The sequence below is a fragment of the Alosa alosa genome, chromosome 1 (genome assembly GCF_017589495.1).
Source record: "Alosa alosa isolate M-15738 ecotype Scorff River chromosome 1, AALO_Geno_1.1, whole genome shotgun sequence".
NCBI lineage: Eukaryota > Metazoa > Chordata > Actinopteri > Clupeiformes > Clupeidae > Alosa > Alosa alosa.
This window is the reverse complement of record NC_063189.1, coordinates 40,923,940-40,945,942: the sequence shown is the minus strand read 5'-3', so window position 1 is coordinate 40,945,942 and position 22,003 is coordinate 40,923,940. Positions and strand designations below refer to the sequence as shown.

General features: G+C 44.6%; 1 protein-coding gene across 1 annotated transcript in view; it reads right to left on the bottom strand.

Annotated features, from left to right (window-relative positions):
* The window catches only part of LOC125301414 (piezo-type mechanosensitive ion channel component 2), a 66,003-nt gene that overhangs the window by 20,283 nt on the left and 23,717 nt on the right, over positions 1 to 22,003 (bottom strand). The window contains exons 8-27 of the mRNA XM_048253825.1: positions 18,860 to 19,022; positions 17,252 to 17,377; positions 16,631 to 16,660; positions 15,866 to 15,995; positions 14,495 to 14,694; positions 13,840 to 14,070; positions 13,227 to 13,359; positions 12,755 to 12,954; positions 12,330 to 12,478; positions 11,141 to 11,314; positions 9,571 to 9,612; positions 8,877 to 8,909; positions 7,995 to 8,254; positions 7,304 to 7,464; positions 5,794 to 5,970; positions 5,406 to 5,528; positions 4,751 to 4,951; positions 4,370 to 4,574; positions 3,588 to 3,689; positions 3,025 to 3,190 (exon numbers count right to left, since the gene is read on the bottom strand). Coding sequence (XP_048109782.1) covers positions 3,025 to 3,190; positions 3,588 to 3,689; positions 4,370 to 4,574; positions 4,751 to 4,951; positions 5,406 to 5,528; positions 5,794 to 5,970; positions 7,304 to 7,464; positions 7,995 to 8,254; positions 8,877 to 8,909; positions 9,571 to 9,612; positions 11,141 to 11,314; positions 12,330 to 12,478; positions 12,755 to 12,954; positions 13,227 to 13,359; positions 13,840 to 14,070; positions 14,495 to 14,694; positions 15,866 to 15,995; positions 16,631 to 16,660; positions 17,252 to 17,377; positions 18,860 to 19,022 — 3,006 coding nt within the window. The remainder of the gene's footprint in view (positions 1 to 3,024; positions 3,191 to 3,587; positions 3,690 to 4,369; positions 4,575 to 4,750; positions 4,952 to 5,405; positions 5,529 to 5,793; positions 5,971 to 7,303; positions 7,465 to 7,994; positions 8,255 to 8,876; positions 8,910 to 9,570; positions 9,613 to 11,140; positions 11,315 to 12,329; positions 12,479 to 12,754; positions 12,955 to 13,226; positions 13,360 to 13,839; positions 14,071 to 14,494; positions 14,695 to 15,865; positions 15,996 to 16,630; positions 16,661 to 17,251; positions 17,378 to 18,859; positions 19,023 to 22,003) is intronic.

Below are 22,003 nucleotides of genomic sequence, written 5' to 3'. Positions count from 1 at the left end.
TAATTTATATCTTGGTTTCTTAGAAGAACAGTATGTGTTCAATAACAATCCTTTTTTAGAGAAGATCATGTTGTACAAAAGATACATTGATGATTGTTTTGTAATTTTCCATGGCTCATTACCTGAATTTGAATTGTTTGTCTTATACTGTATATGAAATGCCTAAGACCATCCATCAAGTTTACTTATTCAGCTAGTACCACCTCTGTGGACTTTTTAGACACTTGTATTTCACTTACTGATGGAAACATTGTCTCCTCTTTGTACAGGAAAGACAAAGAGAAAAATAGTTTACTTCATGCCACAATTGCCCACCCTACATCTCTGAAACGAGGTCTGCCCTTCAGTCAGTTTACCAGACTGCACCAGATTTGCTCCGACAAAAATGACTTTGAGGCCCAAGCCAGAATCCTATACAGAAATTTTAGCTCTAGAGGATATCCCAACAGCTGGCTTGATAGAGCACTAGACAAAGTACGTGCATCTGATACACAACCACCCAATTTGACCTCTAAACAAAATGAGAACCGCTCTATTCTAAAATTGACATATAGTCCTTGGAGCAGTGACATCAGAAACATTGTTAATTCCCATAGGCATATAATTCAAAGCGATGACCAACTGAGTGGTCCCTTTCAGAATTGACCTCTCTGTGTCTTTTCTAGAAACCCTAATTTCAAAGATTGGCCGGTCCATGCTGACACTGCCATGCCACCTCCCCCTAGCACTCTCTCTAATGCCAAGGGTAATTTCCCCTGCAAAAGTTGCACTTCATGTTCACACTACCTGAAACTTTAGTCTTTCACACATCCACACACACATAAGACATATAAAATCAAACAGTTCATCACATGCAAATCCACCCATGTTGTGTATATTTTAATCTGTCCTTGCCCATTGCTGTATGTAGGTAAAACCACCAGGGCCTTACGAACAAGAGCAATTGAACATAAGAGTGCAATTAGGAGAGCTAATGAAATGTCATCTGTTGCCCGACATTTTCAGTCTACAGGGCACTCCATTGCTGACCTGAGATGTCTGGGTGTGGAAAGGATCCTGCCTAAAAGGAGAGGCGGGGACTTGGATAGAACACTGCTGCAGAGAGAATGTTTCTGGATTTCTGAACTTGGTAGCCTTTGTCCAAAAGGGATAAACGAGGACTTAAATCTATCATGCTTTTTGTAAAACTTATGTCATTAACTCTTTTAAATGAATGTCTACAAGTGTTGTAACAAAAACAAATGCATCTATACTTGTTGTCTGGGTCTGGCCTAAAGCCCCCCCCCCACCACCCCTGTCTCTTGATTGCCCTTAACCCAACTGGGTACTTGTTAATTGCCCTTAACCTAACTGGGTAATTGTTAATTGCATGTCTGTAGTTGATTCACTCTGAGCATTGAGAATAGCTGGATGGCTGAAACGTCTGCTCTTGCTCCCAAAATTAAATGAAAAAACTCCTTTCTGAAGACTTTGTTTAAGTCATTTCTTTCAGTGTGCAAACTACTCCTCTCTCTCTCTTCAACTCTTGGTTCAAACGCACCTGGCTAAACTCTAGATCATCTGAGCGCAACAATACTCCCCTGCATCCTCCTTGACTATGCCACTTGTAGTTGGTTGGTGTGCGTAGTGTGTGAGGGGCACAGGGGTGCTGTGCTGCTTCTGCTCACCAATTAGAGGTGGCATAAATTAAAGAGACATTTGGAATCAACTCACTGACATTCAAAAATCATATCGCAAATCACAATCACAATATCTGTCAGAAAAATCGCAATTAGATATTTTCCCCAAATCGTGCAGCCCTATTAGGGAGTGACACATACTGTACTTTCAGTCTTTTGTTCAACAACGTTGTCAAAAGTGACTCACAGTTCAAGGGAATGCATACACTTTTCTACTGTTGTCCAGTTACAAAACTGCATTTAGCAGAGCACTGAAACTCCTGTCCAACTACAGTTAAAAGAGGCCAAGTCCTCCCATTTGGCCCTGTGTCCATTATCATCTGGCTCTCTCTCTGAAACTCACAGGAAAAATCTTAAGCCGCAACACAGGTGTTCGAAGTGCTCTGATGAAAAGTGTGATGCTGCGATACGGCCTTGCTATGATGGGCCCCAAAATGGATGACTCAACCTTGTCTATGATGCTCAATCATCACATGGCCCCCTACAACACCACCCCCCACCCCACTCCTACCTGCACTCCATACTTAAAAGCTACTTATCGAGTTAGGGGAAAGAAAATAGCATCCGAGCCCAAGAAAGGCCAAGCGAGATGGAGGGAGTGATTGAGGCCCATAGATTTTTCCCTCTTCCATCTGTAACCCGATCGGCCTGCGAGAGAGACGAGAGAGTGCACTGTGTGCCTGAGAGGGAAGCAGCCCCACTAGGTCAGGGTGGAGAGGAGAGGAGAGGTGTCCTCTTAGCCAGGCTTGTTGATGGACAGACAGGCTGTTAATGAAAGAGTTATCCACTTTGCACACCAAAACAGTGGGGGATATGGACAGGGTGTAATCAATTAGGGGCCGGCAGTCTGGGACCCAGCGCACCCTCTCGCTACCACTTCCTCTCTTTCTCTCTCTCTCTCTCTCTCTATCTCTATCTCTATCTCTATCTCTGTCTAGCGCTCTCTCTCTATCACTGCCTCCATCTATGCCTCTCAATCGCTTTCACATAGTCTCTATCAGGACACATCTCCTAATCCCTGTGGTTAGGCAATTCCCAGGCCGGTCAAGCGGAGCCAGGAGTAGAGTACTCCCAAACAGGATCAGAGATAAGATTATTAGATGAAGTATGTGTACACTATCATTATGGAGTAATGTCTGGAATGCCATTGCTGAGTAGTCTGTTGTAGTGCTATGTAGCAGGCTTGTGCAAAATTCCAAAATTGAATTGAAACTGGCTCTTAAATTCCAATTCAATTTTTGAATTTCACTTGCATTTCAATTGAGGTAGCAAACAGGAAGCAGAATTGCAATTAGAATTTTGCACAACCCTGCTATGTTCTGCTCTCCTCTGATCTGCTCTGTACCTGCAGTGAATGAAGTCTGGCACTGGGTTGTAGACACTGAAGGAGGCGGCATCCAGATCTCGGCAGATCTCCACGTTATCTCCAGCCATGAGACGCACGGCCGCCTTGTTCTCATCGTCAAATACCTGCCTCTGCAGCGATGCACACAACAGCAGCATGAAGTCATCTGCATAGAGAGAGAGAAAGAGCGAGAGAAAGAAAAAGAGAGAGAGAGAGAGAGAATAGAGGAGTTCAATCACTCAGCTAAGAATGTGACTTTTCTCCCTCACCAGGCCTGCATGACATTGTGGGGAGGAGTGGTGTAGTGACTGGTGTCACCGCTTGACAAAGGTTTGATACCTGACCATTGCAAATGTCTGTCACCTTGGACTTTAGTTTTTCAGTTTCTACATGATTTAGAGTAAGTATTGGAATGCAAACAGAGAGCAATGCCAGGAGCACACAGTAACTTGTTTATAGGTCTGAACTAGCCAGTATTAGACAAATGATGGTGATTATGTATATGATGAATACTGTTGATAGTTCCTGGTGACAGACATTTCTTTAAACATGGTGGGACTTACAGGTGAGAAACGAGGGGTTGGGTTTAGTGTGAAAGTCAGGCAGATAGAGCCATTTGATCACATTTGAGTCTGTGGTAGAGTTTGGAAACCTCCAGGGGTAGTCTGTATACAAAACACAGAAAAATCATCAGTTATCTAGCACACATACAATCAATGCCCATTAAATCAGAATAAACATTTCACACTATACACATATCACATATACATACACACATGTATATACATTTCTTGAAACTCCTGCATATTTCATTCTAATATAATGGCAGTAGTCTTTGGGCCTGTATGCTGTCTCCTGCAACTGTGAGGCATGAGGACAACAGCTCAGTTCAGCTCTCAGGAAGATCAAGCCCCATGACAAAATTAAATATGATCACATTTTAGACACAATATACATTGTAGCATTGCACTATACATTAAAAACAAAAAAGCTATGATAAGACAATAAAGCCCTGAGGCTTGTACAGTGTGATAAGACAATAAAGCCCTGAGGCTTGTACAGTATGATAAGACAATAAAGCCCTGAGGCTTGTATGATAAGACAATAAAGCCCTGAGGCTTGTATGATAAGACAATAAAGCCCTGAGGCATGTTTCCATTGTGATGCCTTAGGGGAGGGGAAGGGGCAAGTGGCATCACATCACAATCTTTACATCCAAACCTCAATACATTAAATAATTCAGTAAAAGCAAACTATACTGCATTCGATATTGAAGTATGGCGTCATATCATATCACTATCAACATCCACACAGGTACAAACAACTGTAACGTCAGTGGGCCTACCTTTGCAGGCTGCTGGTGGTATCCCAATGCACACAAAGTACTGGAGGGTGAGCAGGCAGGCCAGGAAGCAGCAGTATTTGGGCCAGATCTCGGCGATGGCTTTCCTCCGCCGCCGGTACATGACTGCGATCAGGCCAAAAGCATGGAGCATGGCATAGAAGTCCATCCTCTGTCCAATAACATTGACCACAAGCAGGAAGCACACCTGTTTGATCCACAAATAGAAACAGATACAATAGGGAAAGAATTATTGACCTGAATTTAATGGAACTGAATTTAATTTAGTTTAATTGAAATTAACTTAACATAGGTGAGATTAGTACCTGAATTTAAATTATGTATAATTCTTTGATACTATATATTTAAACTGGTTTCTCAAACCTCAAGCCCAAACTTGTAGAAGAAGTAGTTGATGAAGTATTTGGCACAGTTGACAATGCCCATGTCAAGGTGCTGCCGTGTGATGTCATGGAAGATTGTTCTGGAAGGGGGTGGGCTGAGGCCGTTATGCAGGCGGTAGTACTCCTGGTGTCGGTAGATGGTCACCTCAAAGGCTAGGATAGCCAGCATCAACAAGTTGTTCTAGCACAAAGAAAATGACAAAAAATAATTTCTATAAACTGTTGTCATCATGACAGCACTCCTTTAAATATATGGTCTGATTCTTGACGATTACTCTCTGGGTCAGAACAAATATATCAGGAAGCACCAAAGAAGAAACATTGGTATTAACACGTGAAGGCAGCCAAAAGCCTCATTTATGCTCAATGTTTAAAACAGATATAGATACATATATATATATATATATATATATATATATATATATATATATATATATATATATATATATATATACACACGGACGGATGCCAGCATCCATTCTCTGCATTTATTAGGTCCGTTCACCTCAACCTTACGAATACGGACGAAACAGATCAATGTATGAAACGAACATAGCCATTTACGTATGAAAAAGGAGCAGGCTTAATTCAGAGGTAGTTTCCCATCGAAATCAAGTTCTTACTCCTTAACTCACCCTGAGATTCTCCAGCAACTTATCGAACTTCTTCAGACCCACCCAGTTGGAGGGATCAACAAGATCTTTATACAGCAGGGACTCCTTCAGCTCGTCCGCCTGGTGTTTTTGGTAGCCGTCAGGCTGGAGAGGAAACAGGAACAAATGGGGCATTTCAGAACAACACTGTTCTCTCCATGACCAATGTTTGTCATGGATTTTGGAGGATCGATCCTAATAAGGTGAGCAAGCTGTTTTTGTTTTCTTTAAATTTATCTTCAACCCAGCACATTAAGAATGAAGTTACTCTCTCTCTCTCTCTCTCTCTCTCTCTCTCTCTCTCTCTCACACACACACACACATACACAGTAACACACACAACACAAAAACAACATTTTGTATTGCTAACCATGGAGCAGTTACTGGAGTATGTAACAGGCTCAATGGATTCCAGTTGGTACAACATCTTGCAGATGATGATGACGCAGGTCCAGATGGTGCAAACGCTGGAGGCGAGGGGGCGGAACTGACCATAGGGCATAGCGAATACCCAGGACACCAGGAACACATAATTAAACAAGGACACCTGCAATACAATATACACACGCACATGTAAATGTTTTCATTTGGATCCAAAAAGCAGGCAAGGAAAACAAGATCCAAATACTTTGGGAAGAGTCATTTACAAGGTAAAAAGGTCTACATGACACACACACACACACACACACACACACACACACACACACACACACACACACACACACACACACACACACACGTCACAGTGTGCAGAAATACAGTATTATCAATGTATTCACTATTGTCGTGTCTTAATGCACTTTGATTTTTGCGGTGTTACTTTGTCTTGTGTGCTGTGTTGTGATTTTGCTTTGCGTTCATGTGTGAGCCTTGATGATCCCTTGACAGGTGTTCCAAATCAATCCTAAACTGACAATAATGAACTGAAGGACTCTGAACTATCTAGCCTATCGGAGCTGGACTGGCAGATATATAGTACAGCAGGAGCAGGGGCGACAGCATCAGTACAGCAGCGGCAACAGCTCTGCGACTCCAGGCATTAACGCGCACAAGCTATACTCTGGGTGGCAGATTTGGTCTGCACCCAGTGATGTGAGTACCCCTGTTCTTTGGCCTAATGCGACGTTGGCATTTGACTCTGGGTATAGCTTATGTTGCACACTGTCCGAGTTTTCACTGTGTTTCAGCGGAGTGATTGCATCACTGCTGGCATCGAGGTGGAGAACTGTGTGTGACCGATGGAGTGCTGTGGACAGTACTGTGCTGCGCTTGGACTACTTGGGGGTTGCTGTTCGGGGTGAGCTGCTGGGCTAGGCTTGGCCAACACTGAAGTTGCTGGACTGCTTGCTTACAGTACTTGCTGGTGGCTGGGACTGTTGCCCTGTAGGGATCTGGTGCTGCTGGTGGCGGTATTGCTGACTGTTGGTTGGATTGAGCTGGCTCGTGTTTTTATGACTGCAGTGTATAAATTTAGTGCTATTTTAATGTGTTTCATGGTCAATTGACTATTCATATTTAATATACCTCATTGATTGGTTCTTCTGCCTACTGCCTCACAAACCTTTACTTTAAAAACTGGTTTAAAAATTGCTGTCTGGTAACGGGCAGCCTTACTCCTCTAATTCGGTGACACATGCACATGTTGTTCAGAAAGTGATTCAACAGAGGATGGGATCAGAGTATTGGGATAAGACATTCAGGTTGATCAGAGGTCGATTCAGTAAGTGTAGGCTTTTCACACACGATTTTCCTGTACCTCACGGGTGTCACTGCACTGTAGCTCAACTGGTAAAGTAGAGCAATGTCCTGCAAGACACCATTTGACTCGGAGGGAGTATGAGGCATGTGGTACTGATGAGGAAGTATTCCCAGGGTCTCACCTCTTTGACCGACACCAGTATGATGTAGGAGGAGACGATCTTGATGATGTGGATCTCCAGGAGCCACCAGATGAAGAGCTGGAGCTTGTGGAAATATTCCAGAAACTTCAGGAAGAGGACAGTCAGCCGGTCCACCACCAAATGCCACTTGTTCTTCAGGTCTACACACAGAAAATGATGATCAGTTCAAAATATTCAGGGGCACACAATTATATCTTAGATGTGCCTTACTTTTAATGCACTGTGCACCTAAAACATAGCTATGGTTATGGTTAGTGGCAACATTGACTATAGGATCATCCACTACTTTAGTAGCCTGGCTGGCCAAACCAATTTGTATATCACCCAATCACTCAAAACTGGTACTCCCAACTAGGAAACGACCAGCTCATGGGAACTTCTACCAATCCACTAGGCAACATATGGCACCAGTAATGTGGCACCTGATTGGCTTGCTTGTGAAAGTGTGACCAGACGTGAGCGCCCATGGGATGGTGACGAGAGCAGTGAACCCCCATGAGATGGAGGATGAAGCTAACTGGCTGAAGTTGACCCAAATCCTCACCCCCTGAAAGGGAGGGCGGGAGAGAGGGAGGGAGAAAGGGAGGATGGAAGGAAAAAAGGGAAAGAAAGACAGGAAGGAAAGAAAGCCAGTGAGGAAGAGAGGGGAAGGCGATCACTTCATCTTTACCTGAGCTCTGGTCGGATGGGGGCTCTGGCTCTGAGGCAGTGCTGCGGACGCTGTGGACACTCTCCTCCTGGCTGGACAGCATCAGGGAGGCTTGCCTGGACTTGGGCCCCTCCAGGCCCTTTACCACCAGCACCAACTTCTCGCTGCCGCCCCCCTCCTCTGGCTCCCGCTCTGAGCTCTCACTCTGCTCCTTCAGCAGTGGGTCAGGTGACGAGCTCAGCATGGTGATGTCTGCCAAGCTGCCCTCAGGGTGCGCCAGCCTGGAGAGCACGGGGAGGGGGCATTATAGCAGCAGCACAGAGACACACGCAGACACACACACATGCATGCGCACACACACGCATGCGCATACAGACGCACACACGCGATACGCACACACACACGCATACACACACACGCATACACACACACACACACACACACACACACACACACACACAATACAATACACATACTATACACACATACTCATGGAATCAAAGCATCACAGGTTCAGCCTAATGATCTCAGACAGCAGCAATACAGCATCATGGTGGAATTTCAGAGAAGCCATAGCCCATGTCCTTTGCCATTTCAAAGTGAATAAAAACAAACACATACACAAACTAGCAAGAAAACAAATAATATAATTATTGAATAATCAAAAATTACAAATAAAAAAAGAGCATACAAAAGAAAAGAAAGAAAAAACATTAAGAAATTGATTAGTCATCACAATAACCCTGGTCTTGGCATTCTGTTTGTTGTGGGGATTTGATGCTGCTACTCATGATTGCAGGGAACAGACTCAGGCAGTGGAGCTCAGGGATTCTCTGGGTTTGCACGACATGGCCGCATGTCAGGGTCAAGCATCTTAGGGACCTCCAACACAAACCCACTTACTTGTTCTCAGGAGAGGGGATTTTTTGCTTGATGCTGATCAAGAAAGAAGTGAGTTATGGAGAGGAAAGAGAGAGATAAAAATAGACACTTGAGACGTTGGAGTCCTCTATTTCTCTCTGTGGAGGGAAACTACGTTTACAGAGGAGCGATGCCTTCATTGTAAGAGCATAGCAAAGGGCATCACAAAGGTCATACCAGGTGTGGGACTAGGACAGAAAGTGCTGCAAAAGAGAGTGGTGTAATCATGCAACGTTGTGCTTACGTGAGAAAAAAGGGGAGTAAAATATTTGTGAGGGGAGATATGGGATGAGGATGAAGGGTTGTCAAGGGTGCATAGCAACAAGGCAGGAACAACAGGAAGAACAGGAAGTCAGACTGTGGACCACCAAGGTCCTGAAAACTTAAAACAGGGTCATCACAATTACATGGTACAGAATACTCTCAAAAAACTACATATAGTCAGTATAGTGGGTATGTACACTAGATGTACTATATATGTACACTAGATGTACTATATATCTATATATGTATATATAGTATCTGTATAATGGAAAACTGGAAAAACTGTTTGCATATTCACTTAGTTCCCAGAACAGATTACAAAGCAATACAGGGAGTGGGCCATAGAGGTAGGGAGGGACTGAGTCATTCACAGAGAGTCTATGGGAACCAAAAGAAGCAAGCAGTGACCCACCTATTCATGATTAGATAGACACGGCTACTGACTTTGGCATGGCTGTGTCAAGCAATGGATGGATGAAGAGATATAGAGATGAAGAGAGAGAGAGAGAGCAAAGGGGAAGGAGAAAGAGAGAGAGAAAGCAGTTGAGAGAGTGAGGATGTTAATGGGGCAAAAGCAGTGTTCAGAACACATCCAGATAGTGTGGCACACAGCGTGGCAGATGGCAAAGTGGGCATGAGAGATGGCATGATATAGAGTCTAGATTAGGGGTGTCCAAACTACGGCCCGCGGGCCAACTGCGGCCTGCCACGCACTTCAATCCGGCCTGCCGTGCATTCAATTAATTAGGTTATCAGAGGCCGCTCGCTATTTTTTTCCAGCATAGACAACGTTGTGATTAACTTTAGGCTACTGCAAACTGCTTTACACTCTTCTTAGAGAGCGTTTACCATGTCAATGTCAAAACAGCTTGTTACATCAAGATACATACAGTAGTATCTCCATTGCAGCAGATCTAACTATGTTATGCCACTCCATTTAATTGGGAACGTATTTGAGCGTGCACAAGAGGGAGAGAGTGCGACAGGTTCCAGCTGGCTTGTCATTGTTGATAATTGATATCTCCTTTTTATAAGAAACTTTTAAAAGGAAATCACAATGGCAACAGTAGTTCCCACTACTGACCATTTATAAACTGTGAGCCATAGGCTAGTGGAGCTGGCAAAAGAGTCTTGTAAAGTGACAGTGCACCATTTATAAATGAATTAAACAACATCAAATAAACAGTATTTTCTTAAGAAATTAATTTTCTAAAACAAAATGACTTTGTCATTTAAATGATACAAAACACACACACACATTATTTTTTTGTTGTGTGGCCCGCCGCCAATTTTCAAAACCCTTGAGTCAAAAAGTTTGGACACCCCTGGTCTAGATAGAATTGCAATGGAATGGCAAGCAATGAGTTGGTTATTAGTATTGACTTGTCATACTACAACAGATGACAGGTCTCTGGATTGTGATTGAAAAGATGACTGAAGAGTCATGTTGTTAGAAGTAAAAGTGAAGTAAAGTTGAAAGTGACAGTAAAGAATACATAATACATAAAATCAAATTCATTAACAGCCCTGTATAAATCTTATCAGTTTCCATATGAAAAACTGCATACTCCACATTGAGCACTATGCTAGTGAGTGTGTGTACTCTTAAACAGTCCTTACCTGAAGACATTATGGTTATGGTTATGATTATTGTATTTAGCAGATTCATTTATCCAAAGTCACTTACAATGTTATAAGCCCCATCAGTCCCTGCAGACAACTGAACTTCTATTACCTGATCCAGTCTCCATTTCTATTATCGCATGAGACAACACTGGGCTCATGGGTCAACACTGGGCTTATGGGTCAACACTGGGCTCATGGGTCAACAACACTGGGCTCATGGGTCAACAACACTGGGCTCATGGGTCAACAACACTGGGCTCTGGGGTCAACACTGGGCTCAGGGGTCAACAACACTGGGCTCAGAGGTCAACACTGGGCTCTGGTTCTTGACTGGGAGGTGTCTCCACAAGTCTTACCTGTAGATGCTGCTCTCCTGTTTGGTGACGACGGCCTTGAGGTCAGTGAGCTGCAGGAAGCGCTCATGGAAGTAGTGCAGGTGCAGGACAGTGACCAGCAGGAAGGACGTGGGGATGAAGATCCGCGCAAACAGCTCTGTCGTCACAAACTGCTCCAGACCGAGATCCTTCAGTCTGCATTAGGAGGAGAGAAAAACAGAGAGAGAGAGAGAGAGAGAGAGACAGAGAGAGAGAGACAGACAGACAGTCGGCAGCGAGAGAGAGAGAGAGAGAGAGAGAGAGAGAGACGGACGGACAGACAGACAGTCGGCAGCGCGAGAGAGAGAGAGAGAGAGAGAGAGACGGACAGACAGACAGACAAACAGACAGATAGGCAGACAGAGAGACAGGGAAGATCGAGACAAATGAGCAAGAGAGTGTGAGAAGAGAGAGTTGTTTTTCTTTATTATCCTGAACAGTCTTGCAAAACACTATAGCTCTCTAGAAGCACATCTTCACTCTTACACATGATAGGCCTGGGGACTAGCAGGATTTAGTTAATGCATGTGAGCTAACAGACATCTGGGTATAGACTACTGTCTCACCCTGACATGACATGAACACACTGCACTGTTCCCCACTCCAGTACTGACCTGACATGGCTGAACATTTTAATACCATCAAATGCATTGGATATACATGTATGTGGCTTCACTCTAACATGGTGTGTTGCCATGATATATATACTGTAATATTATATATATATATATATATATATATACAGTACAGGCCAAAAGTTTGGACACACCTACTCATTCAATGTGTTTCCTTTATTTTCATGACTATTTACATTGTAGATTCATCAAAACTATTAATGAACACGTGGAATTATGCACTTAACAAAAAAGTGTGAAATAACTGAAAACATGTCTTATATTGTAGTTTCATTAATCAAAGTTGTTATTTCTTTTAATTTAATACCATATTCAGTAAGACATAACTCTGTGGGCCAAATAACTTTGCATTCATTCATAGTTTTGACGCCTTCAGTGAGAATCTACAATGTAAACAGTCATGAAAATAAAGAAAATGCATTGAAATGAGAAGGTGTGTCCAAACTTTTGGCCTGTACTGTATATATATAGGCACTATTAGATTAATAGATTAGGTGCAGTGCAGTCATGTCCGGGTTTCCCACAACAGTACTTACTTCTCCTCCTTCCAGCCGGTCATGTTGTGCCAGATTCTGGGCGAGTTCTCAAACTGGTAGGTGTAGACTAGAATGAGCACAAGCATGGTGTACACCACCACAGACATCCAGAAATACTTCAGGATCCTCCTCCACCACTCGTAGTGAACCTGACAAACAGACATCATCAGTATTGCTTTCTGGGATCAAATCTCCAGCAGTTTAGAGTGGAAACACTTTTGGTTAGGGGAAACTCCAACAAATGAACATTTTAGTGTATGTACTATTCCATTCAGTATGTGCTGAAAATCGCCAGGGTGCTCTGGCACCAGCACTAGTGGGACAGAACTGAAACAGGTCAAGTGTAAACTGTAAATGTGTGTTTCTTCCAAAATGCCTTTAGTTAATTTGCAACCTGGCCAAGACTGAAATGAAAGTCTGTGCACCTGGTAGAGGGCCACACAGAAGAGGAACATCATCATGTAGATGATCTTGTACATGACGATTCGGCCCTGGAAGCTGACGAAGAAGAACATGCCCCCGCAGATGTAGATCCAGTACTTGACCAGCAGGCCCATGACCATGTTGCCCAGCACCTGCATGAGGTCATTCTCATCGCCATCGCCGTCCTCCTTCTCCTCGTCCTCTACATGACAGCAAGCCACAGCCACACTCAGACCAAAGCACACGAACCATGCACACTTCTCACAATGTACTCATACATCTGAAAACAACAAATATTGACTGAGTGCAATATAGCTATAATAAAATGTAACAAAATACAAGTGACTAATTGTGTAAACTGTGTAAAAGATTGACTCATCATTGACTCATAGCTTCCTCAACAGACATGCATCACAGTTTCCTGCCTGTATCTGCATAATCATCTTAGAATCTTTGGCGCCGTTGTGGCCTCACCCTTTTTAGGAGTGTCCACTTTAACGTCAGACAGGACCGTCTCCGTCTCTGCCTCCGCCTCCTTATTGAGCTTGTCCTGTCTCTCCATCAGTGTCTGATGCAGCAGCAGCCAGAAGCTCAGCAGGCACAGCATCTACAGTGGGAACCAGCCAAGCACAGGAAGAGACACTCAAACTCACCCAGCACAAAATAAACACCATAAAGAACTTCATAGGGGCTCTATAAAGCTATAAAGCTCTATAAAGCGAGAAAAGATCTAATAAAAGTTAGGTTATAAGACATGAACTTGTTTTGCTTGAGCCTGTTACTTGTATAAATGTGTTTTGACCTCATACTGTAAAACAAACTAACCATTATTGTTAGGCTTCCCAACCGCACTTCCTATTCATCTTAAGGGCCTTCACTGGTTAAGTCTAAAAAGTGCAGGTGATATACCATTCACACAGCTTTTCCTCTTTAATGAAAAAATGCTCAGCTCAGAGTACAAGAGAGCCTTGAATAGAGCCATACTGCCAATGTGCAATATCACCCAAATGAGGCGATCAGTATGTTCATTATTGCCTGGATGAGTGCCTGTTCTCTGCTGCTGTGGGCAGGCCTGCCCAGTGTTTACCTTGGAGCCCAGGTCTGAGAAGGGGACGCGCGACTTCAGGAAGAGACCTGGCACGCCCGGCACCCGCTCGATGCTCCAGATGTACTGCAGCAGCAGGATGAGGTTGCCGTAGGCGACCATGAAGGGGGAGCTGAGCATGGCGTAGCGGCGGCGGTCGCGCACCATCCACAGCATGCACGACCACAGCAGCAGGACGAACGTCAGCCAGCTCACGTACGTGATGCTCCACGCCTGAGGCAAATTCAAGAAGCCAAAAAAGGAAGTCAAAAGGTTGGATAGTATACAGCTGATACTGATCACACACAAAAAAAAGTTTTCGAGACATTCATTGGACAGGACCTATTAGTAAAAGAGTGCTGAATCATGTCAGGAAAGACAAAAAAGATTATTTATAAAGAGAGGTAACTCAACGTGCTTAACATACATTTAAAACACTGTAGAGGAATAGACTGTCTCAACACTTCAAACACTTAGTTTAGGTATATAGTACAGATATTGGGACAATACTAACCATCGAAAAGAGTGCACTACAGAAGTAAGCGCTCAGTGCACACTAGCAGTGCACTACGGAAGTAAGCGCTCAGTGCACACTAGCAGTGCACTGACGGAAGCATGCGGTTTGAGACACAGACTAGGAGCCCAGTGATACACTCACCATCATGGCGATGAGGGCGCAGATGTAGCTCTGCTTCATGACGAACCGGAACACCTTCACCACAGCGTTTGGCCCTTTCTCCTCCTGAGCCTCCTCCTCCTCACCCTCCTCCTCCTCCTCCTCCTCCCCGTCCACCTCGTCCATTGGCTTCTCCTCCTCTGTGATGTCTGTCACTTCGTATACGCCACTGTCTTTTTTCTCTGTTCAGATTCAATGGAGATGAAGACATAGACAGACAGAGAAGAGGAGAGAGTGAGCATTGAAGGTAAGCACATGGTAAAACAATCAGGCTGATGTACTAACGTGCGACTGTCAGTCTGTTGAAAGTGCATGCTGTGCCTTGCCATATTGCATGGAATTTACTAAGCATTCACCTCATCAGGTAAACAACGCTTGATCCTTCGCCTCCCTAATCATAATTTGCTGTGCTCAAAACTAAATGTGTATTGTAACTAATGTAACTAATGTATCATTCTATGATGGACACAGTTGAGCCGACTGATCATGAAAGCGATCAGCTGTCAAGCAATCATGAAATAACAGAATACATGACAACAAACAGAGATAGAGAAGGACAGGAATACTTGAACACTCAAACTGTTTTTGCGCAGCTAGGCAATAACAAACTGTAGTCTTCTGTAGGCATCTACAGGGAAGAGGATGATGTGGAAAAAGAGAAAGGAGAACAAAAGCAACAAAAGGTTGCTATTGACATGGTCAATATTCATTTAGCAGATACTGTTGTCCAAAGTGACCTACATGTCAACTATATTACAACTATATATCAACTAGCGATTACATTGTCCCCGGTGAAACTTGGGGTTAAGTACCTTGCTCAAGGGCACAACGGTGGAAGCCGGGAATTTAACCCACAACACAGGCTACTGCATGCTAGCCCAGCTCCTTAACCTCTACACCATATGTGCTGTCACCTATAGTTTTGATGCATACTCTGGAATCCCTAATCTATCGACCTACTGTATCTCTCTGTCTTCCCATGTGTTTGTGTGAACCTCCCACTTCTCCCACAAGCGGAAGGCATATTCATACAGGAAGCAAGAAAAGCTCCGGGTGCCATTCGACGTACCTTTATCAGGTAGAATGCGCTTTCATGTACGGTCTGTTCATACATAATCATGCCATGTTTTAAGGCACAAACAAATGACACTTGAAATGGGAGCTAATGATTTGGTACATCTGCCCCTCAGTATTAATGCTGAGGAATGCCACTGATGGGGAAGATCTCTTCCATTTATCATTTACAACAGCTCACTCTCACCGCTGGACTGTGCTTGGACTCGCACACTTAGACTGAGAGGTTTTAACCACACAATTGGATTTTTGAGAGGCTTTGTCTGAAGCCTGATTCACCTGATATCTCGTTGGTTTGGTCCACTTTGTACTGAGGGGTGGAGTAGACGTCCATTCCGACAGGCCCATTTCCAGTATTCCGGGTTGAGACATAGTCAAAAGATGTCCCATTTGAAGAGACGACAATTGCCTGAGGTCAGGAAAAAAAAAACTTACTACAAATGAGAAAATTCCACACAGTGTATTGTGAATGTGTACTGTACTGTATGTGAGCGTGTGTGTAAGTATTGACACTTGGTGCAGTGAGTGTGTGTGTAAGTATTCACACTGGGTGCAGTGAGCGTGTGTGTACTGTAAGTATTCACACTGGGTGCAGTGAGCGTGTGTGTAAGTATTCACACAGTGAGCGTGTGTGTAAGTATTCACACAGTGAGCGTGTGTGTAAGTATTCACACTGGTTGCAGTGAGTGTGTGTAAGTATTCACACTGGGTGCAGTGAGCGTGTGTGTAAGTATGCACACTTGGTGCAGTGAGCGTGTGTGAAAGTATTCACACAGTGAGCGTGTGTGTAAGTATGCACACAGTGAGCGTGTGTGTAAGTATTCACACGGTGAGTGTGTGTGTAAGTATTCACACTGGGTGCAGTGAGTGTGTGTGTAAGTATTCACATTGGGTGCAGTGAGCGTGTGTGTAAGTATTCACACTGGGTGCAGTGAGCGTGTGTGTAAGTATGCACACTGGGTGCAGTGATCAGAGAAAAGCTCTCAGATGGCCATTAGACAGGTGAAAGGACAGTCTATTGATTAGTGCATACGAGAGGCTAACCTCAAAGGTGCCATCTTGCGTGGAGAGTAGCTGTTGGAGAAGAGAAAGAAGTGTGAGAGAGAGGGGGGGGAGGGAGGAGAGAAAAGAGCAAACAAGGCAAGGTGAGGTGATGAATGAGGGGAGGAGGCAGAAGGCCCTGCCCCTTCTGAGCAGCTCAGACTAGGCAGGAACAAAGCAGACAGGCACTATTCTGTTAACCCTGGCCATTAGTCACTTACACCGTCGGGAATAAAAGCTTTTAACTGTGAAGGAGAGAGAGAGAGAGATAGGTGGGGGAGGGAGGTCAAAATTGCAAAGCCCATTCTCTCTGCAGTTATGGGAACACAGCCACGGTTAACTGGACAGTAGCCAGAGTGCAGTGGCCTGGAGTTACTCTATGAGTGTATTTCTATGAGTGTATAATAGGCCATTTTCAGTCCCGTTCGGCCCCATTGGCCAGCATGCATCGGAAGCCAGGGTCACAAGTCTTTTAGCAGCATCAGCTGCCCTAAAGTACAGTAGGCTTTAACTTTGAGCAGGAAACACTAAAGAAACTACACCTTCCATTCTAACAAAAGTATTTTTTATTTCGCACATAACCTCTGTGATCCCCATTTTGCCACACGGGTTAACTTTTCTCACATTTCTCTCATCTGTGCGCTGGTGAGCCTTCCACCACTGTTGCCTCTTGTGTCCAGCAGTATGGCCACTGCTGTTGCCCACGGCTACATCCCCCTCATTCTCCTCCGGCTCTTCCTCCTCCTCCTCCTAGAGAATAAGGAAACAATCAGATGTGAGATTGCAACTGCCCAGTTCAACCAACAAGAAAGTCATACTCTATTGGTACTTGGGAACATTACATGTACAAAATTAATGTATTAAGAATCGATTATGTGGTACTAAAGAAGTTATGGGTGTCTTCGACACATTAAAAGCATTGCATAACTGCTTCAATCAGCAGGACAAGGTAGTGCTTCAATCGTTTCATCCAATCATTCATTTGTCACAGCGTTTTAGTATCAATCATGGCCCCTGGTGAGGTCACTGAGCCTGTCGCCGTACACAGATTTACACTGCTATCATACCTTATTATTGACCTGCTTTCAATACAGCACGCAGAGGGAGGCATCACAACATAGCGGTCGATAACGCATACACACCAAATCTGTAAGGAGTGGACATTGATCCACATCCCTGTAAAAGCCCTACACTGCCCTATGCTAGAAATGCTGACTATCAGAGGTTAGAGACGAGATGGGGGCAGAGAGAGAGAAAGTGAGGTCCTGATCGACCTTGGTGTCAAGAAGGCACAGAGGTTAACAAAGGCTTTACTATTGCTACAATTCTTGACAAGGTCATTTCAATCAGGGCCTTCGGCGTAAAAGCTTCATAAAGGATTTACTGGCGATCATATTATTTACAAGGCCATTCCAATCAAGGCCTAGGGCGTGAATGCTCCCTCAAGCTGACTTAATAATAAAGTGACCCTTGACCCCTGGGACCATGTGTAGGTGCTTTTAAAAATGTATTTTAATTAAGGTCCGCTGACGATTGGACGACTGCAGTCGATGCTGGAGTTAACCAGATATTACTTGAAGAGGTGTAAACGCATGTTGTGCTCCCCTGATGCTGGAGACACACAGTGTACATATGTGTATTTGTGCACCACCTGACCCAGAGGTGGGACAGCCACATGAAAACTCACTGCAGAGGGGAAGAACAGTGAGACAGGACTATCAGTTTTTATCCTGAAGTAAAAGTAATCATGTCTCAGGCATGTGTTAGATTTCAGGGATGTAATGAAATAAAATAATAATGCATCTTCAAAAAGATGTTAAAGAGGAGGATTTCAGCCACCTTTTTATACTCATATGCACAGAATGAACAATAAATCCCCCTTTTCCAGTTGGAGAGTAAGCGTATTAGGTTGAAAAAGCAGTGGTGAGAGGGCACAGAAAACATCACTGCTTCCATCTCCCCCACAACACAGCTCAGCTGTGCAGCACTGGGTGAGTGAGGCTGAAAAAAGCCATGTACTGTGTGAGAAAGCACACACCACTATCAGTAAGATGTACACAGATAAACCAGTCAACATGTCCCTCTCCTTGACATGGTATTGAATGTAGTGTTTTATTTTCCGCGGCTGCAGATTTAGCTGTAGATATCTCTTGTGCTCTTGTGCTGTGCTGTGCTGTGCTGTGCTGTGCTGTGCTGTGCTCTGCTGTGCTGTGCTGTGTTGTGTGACTTTACCAGGGGTTCCTGCAGCCACAGGCGGATGAGTGTGGCCAGCGTGTAATACAGCACCAGGATCATGATGGGATTGACGAAGTGGTGCCACTCGAGCGTGGGGTTCACCACGAACCTCCAGGTGGAGGTGCAGTCGGTCTGGATGACCGGAGAGATGCCGAACACGCTGTGTAGACACATAAACACAAACACAAACAGAAGGACACCTACAGTTAGAGCAATATCTTTACATAACATTACAGTGAAATTATTTATATATCTGTTTCATTGTAACCTAGATGGATAAAGCAAGCTGACAGTCAGCAGATTGAATTTACTTATAAAACAAACCAATCAGTCAATACAGTTAGACAGACGACATCAGTTCACCACAATGCGGAGCACATCACATGTTCGTACATGGTCATTGCTATTAGTATAAAGCTGCTCTACTAAATTGCTAGCTACCCAGCATACTGCATTTCAATGTCTGACCCCACTGTCTGACTACTGTATGCTTCGGAAGCAGCCCTGCTGGCTTTCCACTGCACATTCCCCATCCACTTAACAAGCCACTTCCTGAATGGGCTTTTCTTGCACCTGGGCATGGCCAGGTCACATGACCTGTTTCCATTGTGCATGTCGGGCAGGAAGTGGAGAGGGGAATGAGGCGTCTGTCACCAGGCCCTGTTCAGTGGAGGCTGTCCCCAAGGCCAGACATCTGTCAACAGGCACGATTAGGCCACGCTCACCTCTCCATTCACACACACCCGCGCAAACATGGCAGGCTTCACCATGGGGATACTGATCCATCATCAGTACAGTACAGTGTTAATGTAATGCCAGAAAATGGCGGCGGTGCACCAAGGCATCCAAACGGTTGGATTACATCTACAAGCCTCTGGAAATCAGAACCAACCAATGCAGGTAAGTTTAGTATTCTATACACAATATTTGTTGAAGTCAAGTACAGTACATTTGCATGTGCAGAGGCACGGAACTCTCTCTTCGTTTAAATGTTTAAATGAAGCACAAAGTTGCACAAATTACTTTTCTTATCATATATAAAACAAAGGTCTAACAATGTTTGTCTTCAGCAAGTTTGAAAAGTGCTCTGCTGAGCCCAAACTTGCTTGTGTCGTCCTCACAGAGTCTCAGCAACCCCTACAGCCAGTGGCTACTCCTTGGTCACTCGGAGGAGCAGAGATGGAGTGGAACAGACACAGAGCGAGAGGGTTCATCTCAGGCAGGGCTATACATAGCCGTAATGACACCGCGCCTGAATTAGAGTCCCTAAAATCAATAGCGCATCCAGGAGTCAAGGACAGAGATGCAGAGGCGCAGACAAACAGCCATCAGGACACCATGTAGGACGGAGGAGGAGGATCATCGTCGCCTGACAGCTGGCTACTGGAGCGTGACCATGTTCCACAGGAGATGAGGAGCCAGGATAACGAACCTCTCTCACACTACACTACCACATGGCCATGTTGCAGATGCAGACGACGTGTACGAATGCACGTCCCATCGGGTCACTACGTAGCTACGTTTAACTGAAGAGAAGCCGTCACGTGTCAGATGAAAGACCGCCATATGCCTGCGCTTAAGAGAAAGATGAGTGACCACCTCGCCTCAAAGACCACCAAATGACACGTTGACTTGAGTCACATCAGGTCACCACACAGACCACTAAACCAGCATGCTCCAGTGAAGAATGACCACATCACCCGAATGAGACCACTACTCACCATGTTTCACTTACTGTAAGATAAGTAACCATACATACATGGCGCCAGAGACAATCAGAGAGAGGGTCGACCACATGTCCTGCCCGCACACACACACACACACACACACACACACACACACACACACACACACACACACACACATACACACACACATACACACTCACTCTTACACAAACACACACACAGACACACAGACACACAGACACACACACACACACACACACACACACACACACACACACACACACACACACACACACAGCTTTAGAAGCCTGAGGTTGCTCTCGCCCTCAAAGACAAGCTAAAGACAGGGCTGATTGCGGTAAACCTGCAGTAAGACATCCCTGTGTGAGGAGAGCAGGCCTCCTCCCGGCCCAGTGTGTCTGGCCACAGGCTGTGAGGAGCTCCAGAGCAGAGCAGAGCTGGTGGAGGCTGGTTTATGGTGGAGAGGGTCGTAAATGTGAGGGGGGGCACGGCTCTGTGAAACACACGGCTCTGTTTGTTGCTACTGTTGCTGCAGTTGTTATTGGCAGCCCAGGTCGTTTCACAGCGAATTTCACCACAGGCCCACACACACAGATGCAGCCACACACAAAGATGGGGGTTAAGGCACACACCAACACACACACACACACATACACACATACACACACACACACACACACACACATCCTGAATACACACAACTTTATAAACACAAACACAATAAAAAGCATCGATGCGCACACACACAAAACATTACCATTCACATTAACTAACATAACCACACCAACAAAGACGGACACAAACACATATACTGTACTCTCTCCTAACAAACCACCGCATTCCAGCAACGCAATCAACTTCAAGCTGCTCTCACTCTCTCCCTCTCCTGAATAATTTAGTGTGACAGTATTGATTAAAGGGGAAGAATTTAAAAACAGGATTAAGCTGAAATAAACCCAAACACTTTAGCTCCTGTGAAGTAGTGCTGTGAAGTGATCAATGGGTGGAGTGGTTTGTGGTGGGGTTGGCCCTTGACCAGTTAACTTCTCGGCCTACACAGATGGATGAATGGTGCCTGTGTTGTGTCCCTCTAATGCAATCTGGATACATCGTTATACATGGACTTACATAAAACAGAGCTTAATGCAATTAAGCATCTTTATTATACGTCTAGAACTTGTGCATGCCAGTAAATGAACTCATAAATGCCATATGCCAAAGGCAAATCATATAACTTGTGTATGGTGGAGCAGCAGTCATTTCACCGCCTGACAATTGGTCAGCCTGATTTGATTCTTGACCCCAGTTTGATTCCTGACCCCGCATCTGCCAGTCCATGGCGCTTTGGATAAATGGGTCTGCTAAACACCAGTCAACTTTAACTTTTTAACTTCACTCTCTCTCTCACACACACACATTGACACACAAAGAA